Below are 6,648 nucleotides of genomic sequence, written 5' to 3' on the forward strand. Positions count from 1 at the left end.
CGGGGGGAGCTCAAAGTAAAGCCGCTGCTCCTCCACATCGAGAGGAGCCAGATGAGGTGGTTCGGGCATCTGGTCAGGATGCCACCCGAACGCCTCCCTAGGGAGGTGTTTAGGGCACGTCCGACCGGTAGGAGGCCACGGGGAAGACCCAGGACACGTTGGGAAGACTATGTCTCCCGGCTGGCCTGGGAACGCCTCGGGATCCCCCGGGAGGAGCTGGACGAAGTGGCTGGGGGGAGGGAAGTCTGGGTTTCCCTGCTTAGGCTGCTGCCCCCACGACCCGATCTCGGATAAGCGGAAGAAGATGGATGGATGGATCTTCGAAATAAGTTTTTCAACATTAAGAGAGCTCTCTGACATTGATTGATTGATTGATTGAAACTTGTATTAGTAGATTGCACAGTGCAGTACATATTCCGTACAATTGACCACTATATGGTAACACCCCAATAAGTTTTTCAACTTGTTTAAGTCCACGTTAATCAATACATGGTAGTGAATATGAAGTATCTACCTCTTTTAATCCAGTATACAGGGCATCCGGAAAGTATTCACAGCGCGTCACTTTTTTGCACATTTTGTTTTGTTACAGCCTTTTCCCAAAATGGAATAAATTCAATTTTGTCCTCAAAATTCTACAGACAATACCTCATAACGACAATGTAAAAAAAAAAAATATTTTTTTAAGGTTTGCAAATGTATTCATAATTCAAATAAAAACTTGTACATAAGTATTTAGACTATTTGCGCAATACTTTGTTAATGCACTTTTGGCAGCAATTACAGCCTCAAGTATTTTTTTAATACGATGCCACAAGCTTGCCACACCTATCTTTAGACAGTTTGTCCCATTCCTCGTTGCAGCACCTTTAAAGTTCCATCAGATTTGATGGGAATTCTTTTTAGTCTCGTCAGTGTAGTGACCAAGAACCACTCTGTCAGATCTACAGCATTCCTTCCAGAACCTTCCAGGACAACCATCTCTGCAGCAATCCACCAATCAGGCCTGTATGGTAGTGGCCAGACGGAAGCCATTTCTAAGTAAAATGTTTGCCAAAATGCACCCGAAAGACTCCCAGACCATGAAAAACCAAATTCTCTGGTCTGGTGACACAAAGATTGAACTCTTTAGCAACAATGCCAGGCGTCATGTTTGGAGGAAACCAGACACCGCTCATCACCAGGCCGATACCATCCCTACAGTGAAGCATGGTGGTGGCAGCGTCATGCTGTGGGGATGTTTTTCATCGGCCGGAACTGGGAGACTAGTCAGCATAGAGGGAAAGATGAATGCAGCAATTTACAGAGACATCCTGGATGGAAAACCAACGTTCACCATCCAACCTGATGAAGCATGAGAGGCGCTGCAACGAGGAATGGGCGAAACTACCTAAAGATAGGTGTGCCAAGCTTGTGGCATCGTATTCAAAAAGACTTGAGGCTAAAATTTCTGCCAAAGGTGCATCAACAAAGTATTGAGCAAAGGCTGTGAATACTTACTGTATGTACTGTACATGTGTGTGGAGGTCTCTCTCCCTAGTGCAGGGGTCACCAACGCGGTGCCCGCGGGCACCAGGTAGCCCGTAAGGACCAGATGAGTAGCCCGCCGGCCTGTTCTAAAAATAGCTCAAATAGCAGCACTTACCAGTGAGCTGCCTCTATTTTTTAAATTGTATTTATTTACTAGCAAGCTGGTCTCGCTTTGCTCGACATTTTTAATTCTAAGAGAGACAAAACTCAAATAGAATTTGAACATCCAAGAAAATTTTTTAAAGACTTGGTCTTTACTTGTTTAAATAAATTCATTAATTCTTTTACTTTGCTTCTTATAACTTTCAGAAAGACAATTTTAGAGAAAAAATACAACCTTAAAAATGATTTTAGGATTTTTAAACACATATACCTTTTTACCTTTTAAATTCCTTCCTCTTCTTTCCTGACAATTTAAATCAATGTTCAAGTAAATTATTTATTTTTTATTGTAAAGAATAATAAATACATTTTAATTTAATTCTTCATTTTAGCTTCAGTTTTTTCGACAAAGAATATTTGTGAAATATTTCTTCAAACTTATTATGATTAAAATTCAATCTAGAAAATCTGTAGAATAAAATTTAAATCTTATTTCAAAGTCTTTTGAATTTCTTTTAAAATTTTTGTTCTGGAAAATATAGAAGAAATAATGATTTGTCTTTGTTAGAAATATAGCTTGGTCCAATTTGTTATATATTCTAACAAAGTGCAGATTGGATTTTAACCTATTTAAAACATGTCATCAAAATTCTAAAATTAATCTTAATCAGGAAAAATTACTAATGATGTTCCATAAATTCTTTTTTTAATTTTTTCAAAAAGATTCGAATTAGCTAGTTTTTCTCTTCTTTTTTTCGGTTGAATTTTGAATTTTAAAGAGTCGAAATTGAAGATAAACTATGTTTAAAAATTGAATTGTCATTTTTTTGGTGTTTTCTCCTCTTTTAAACCGTTCAATTAAGTGTAAATATCATTAATTATTAATAATAACATAGAGTTAAAGGTAAATTGAGCAAATTGGCTATTTCTGGCAATTTATTTAAGTGTGTATCAAACTGGTAGCCCTTTGCATTAATCAGTACCCAAGAAGTAGCTCTTGGTTTCAAAAAGGTTGCTGACCCCTGCCCTAGTGGGTCCTCCTGACGCTGACAAAAATTCACGCTAGTTCCGACGTCTGGTGTTATCAACAATGTCCTTTATTTGCAGCTCACACACGCTATGATAGCGCACAACTTTTCAGTTCCCTCTGGTCTTCTTCTTCTCCGACTCTCGTGCGCGTGTGTGTGCCCATCAGCAACTCCAACCTTCCCCCGTGTGTCGGACCGGCTGCTGCTGATTAGCATGGCAGGTGATTGGATGATCAGCCCCAGCTGGGTAATCCGATCACCTGCCAGCTGTGCTTCGAGGCCGGTCCATACACACCCCATTCCTGCAGGAGGTGTGCCAACCACGCCCCCCTCCACAATGTGATTTGATTTTTATTTGTATATCTGCAAAATTAAAAAAAATTATAATAATTTTCACATTGTCATTTTGGGATATTGTCTGTAAAATTTTGAGAACAACAATTAATGTATTCCATTTTGGGATAAGGCTGTAACAAAACCAAATGGGGAAAACGTGAAACGCTGTGAATACTTTCCGGATGTGGTGTATATTGGATTAAAATAGGTAAATACTTCATATCAGAGAGCTCTATGTACTTAGATGGTTTTAAATAATGTTTTATGATTGAGCTATGAAAAATTTGATTTAGAATGAATGATTCCTACTTTGCGGGAATTCAATTATCGCGGTAATGTTAACAACGATATACACTACCGATCAAAAGTTTGGGGTCACATTGAAACGTCCTTATTTTTGAAGTAAAAGCACTGTACTTTTCAATGAAGATAACTTTAAACTAGTCTTAACTTGAAAGAAATACACTCTATACATTGCTAATGTGGTAAATGACTATTCTAGCTGCAAATGTCTGCTTTTTGGTGCAATATCTACATAGGTCCATTTCCAGCAACTATCACTCCAGTGTTCTAATGGTACAATGTGTTTGCTCATTGGCTCAGAAGGCTAATTGATGATTAGAAAACCCTTGTGCAATCATGTTCACACATCTGAAAACAGTTTAGCTCGTTAAGAAGCTACAAAACTGACCTTCCTTTGAGCAGATTGAGTTTCTGGAGCATCACATTTGTGGGGTCAATTAAACGCTCAAAATGGCCAGAAAAAGAGAACTTTCATCCGAAACTCGACAGTCTATTCTTGTTCTTAGAAACGAAGGCTATTCCACAAAATTGTTTGGGATACCCCAAACTTTTGAACGGTAGTGTACGAGGGACGACTGTATTTAAGTATACTATTTTTGTATTACTATCATAACTATTGCTGTTAATTTATAGACAATCAAACTGGAAGTGCATTCATCCAAATGTATTAAAAGCTTCAGAATAGGCCATTGTTTTGCACATGTAGGAATTTACATATGGTGTTTTTTCATGATGTACTGTATACGGGGGCCACACAACATGAGGCAAAAAAAAAAAGATGGGGGATCATGCAATCCTCATACATGTACTGTAAATACATTAATGGAAATAAAGTATTTTTTGCATATATCTACTTTCAAAAAGCCTATAAATTAAAGGTGGGTGCACGGGCCTGTAACCTGAAACATGGAGAGCTGTTACCTCTGTATTCAGACAGCATTTAGGAGTGAGTTTTTTTTTTTCTTCTATTGAGGTCTAATTTACTCGAGTCAATTATTTTCAGGCGGAAAAAAGTTCCACAGCTCCTACAATCTTTTCGCCTTGGTAAGCTCTTTTCCACCTAGATGAATAAACACACTAAAATGCTAACATATGCTAATCGGAGCGCTCGCATTTCCATTTGCCCGCAGAGGACGGTGGGGGGGTTCATTAACTGAACAAACAGAAATTCCTTTCTGGAAAATATCACTTTAATTAAGAGCACGAACACACACATGCGAGCGGGGTCGACGGCTCCAAATGCCACACCTGGATGGGAGCTCAGGGGGGGCCTGGAGCTTCTCTCTTTTTCTATGTGTGCCCTTTTACTTCTTAATTGTCAGGGAAATTGTTCAACACATTACAGATGGCGACTGGCCAGGAACAAAGCTGGTTTAATTAGGTCGTCGTGTGGCTCAGACTGAGAATAATTTCATTATTAAGGAAAAAGGGTGCCCATAGAGAGCCATAGACGGAGCAGGGCGACCTCTCTGGGGTAAGGTGATCCAGAAGGGTTCATCCTATGTAGGTTAGCTTGATTAATATGCAATAAGTGGAGCGTCAACAGAGCTGCAGGAATAGCTTTTTTTTTTTTTTTTGTATTCTACTAATGTTATTTCACTTTTTTGTCTGCAAACTGGCAATTCCTCCCTTTATAATCACTCCAATGACATATTATACTGGCTATTATAAGTTAAAGGCCTACTGAAAGCCACTACTAGCGACCACGCAGTCTGATAGTTTATATATCAATGATGAAATCTTAACATTGCAACACATGCCAATACGGCCAGGTTAACTTATAAAGTGACATTTAAAATTTCCCGGGAAATATCCGGCTGAAACGTCGCGGTATGATGACGTATGCGCGTGACGAAGTCAGAGTAACGGAAGTTATGGTACCCCGTAGAATCCTATACAAAAAGCTCTGTTTTCATTTCATAATTCCACAGTATTCTGGACATCTTTTGCAATTTGTTTAATGAACAATGAAGGCTGCAAAGAAGACAGTTGTAGGTGGGATCGGTGTATTAGCAGCGGACTACAGCAACACAACCAGGAGGACTTTGTTGGAGAGCAGACGCGCTAGCCGCCGACCTCACCTTGACTTCCTACGTCTCCGGGCCGCCAAACGCATCGGGTGAAGTCCTTCGTCCTTCCGCCGATCGCTGGAACGCAGGTGAGCACGGGTGTTGATGAGCAGATGAGGGCTGGCTGGCGTAGGTGGAGAGGTAATGTTTTTAGCATAGCTCTGTGCGGTCCGGTTGCTAAGTTAGCTTCAATGGCGTCGTTAGCAGAGCATTGTTAACCTTCGCCAGCCTGGAAAGCATTAACCGTGTATTTACATGTCCACGCTTTAATAGTATTGTTGATTTTCTATCCATCCTTCCAGTCAGGGGTTTATTTTTTTTGTTTCTATATGCAGTTAAAGCACGATGCTATCACGTTAGCTCGTAGCTAAAGCATTTCGCCGATGTATTGTCGTGGAGATAAAAGGCACTGAATGTCCATTTCGCGTTCTCGACTCTCATTTTCAAGAGGATATAGTATCCGAGGTGGTTTAAAATACAAATCCGTGATCCACAATAGAAAAAGGAGAGAGTGTGGAATCCCATGAGCCAGCTTGTACCTAAGTTATGGTCAGAGCGAAAAAAAATATGTATTTCACTGCATTCTAGTCCGTCACTCTAACGTTCCTCGTCCACGAATCTTTCATCCTCGCTCAAATTAATGGGGTAATGGTCCAAATCGCTCTAGCTGCGTTGAAAACAATAGGAAAATATGAGGGAGTGAACAACTGACAACGTCACGCTACTTCCAGTAGGGGCAAGGTTTTTTTTTTTTATCAGAGACCAAAAGTTGCGAACTTTATCGACGTTGTTCTCTACTAAATCCTTTCAGCAAAAATATGGCAATATCGTAAAATGATCAAGTATGACACATAGAATGGATCTGCTATTCCCGTTTAAATAAAAAAAAATCATTTCAGTAGGCCTTTAAACTATTATGATAACAAAAATACATTTTGACCAATGGTCCTTTTCTTACTGACCGTGGCAGTGTGTTCGTTTGTCCACCAGAGGGCAAATTTCAATGGGGAGTAATGTATGAGTGTCCCTGCAGAAAAAAAGCAGACATAAACATTGTGAAGAACAAAATAATCACGCAAATAAGGCCACAATAAGGTAAAAAAAAAAATACATATACAGTACTGTAGCTTTAAATGTTCTGCGGTTTTATCCATTATAGAACAACACATGCACGACGTCTTGATTGAGCCTGCCAAAACAATATCATATTTTAATTGTTACTATGAATTATTGTGGAGTATAGAAGTTTAGACATTACACACGCATTTTTGGAAATGTAC

At 39.4% G+C, this 6,648-nt stretch overlaps 1 protein-coding gene across 1 annotated transcript in view; it reads left to right on the top strand.

The window, feature by feature from the left end:
- Positions 1–5,582: 5,582 nt before the first annotated feature.
- Positions 5,583–6,648, top strand: part of pcdhb (protocadherin b) — a gene marked incomplete at its 5' end in the record, with an annotated part of 10,793 nt that continues 9,727 nt past the window's right edge. The window contains one exon of the mRNA XM_062043859.1: positions 5,583–5,613. Within this exon, the coding sequence (XP_061899843.1) occupies positions 5,583–5,613 (31 nt within the window). The remainder of the gene's footprint in view (positions 5,614–6,648) is intronic.

This window comes from Entelurus aequoreus, linkage group LG04 (assembly GCF_033978785.1).
Source record: "Entelurus aequoreus isolate RoL-2023_Sb linkage group LG04, RoL_Eaeq_v1.1, whole genome shotgun sequence".
Classification (NCBI taxonomy): domain Eukaryota; kingdom Metazoa; phylum Chordata; class Actinopteri; order Syngnathiformes; family Syngnathidae; genus Entelurus; species Entelurus aequoreus.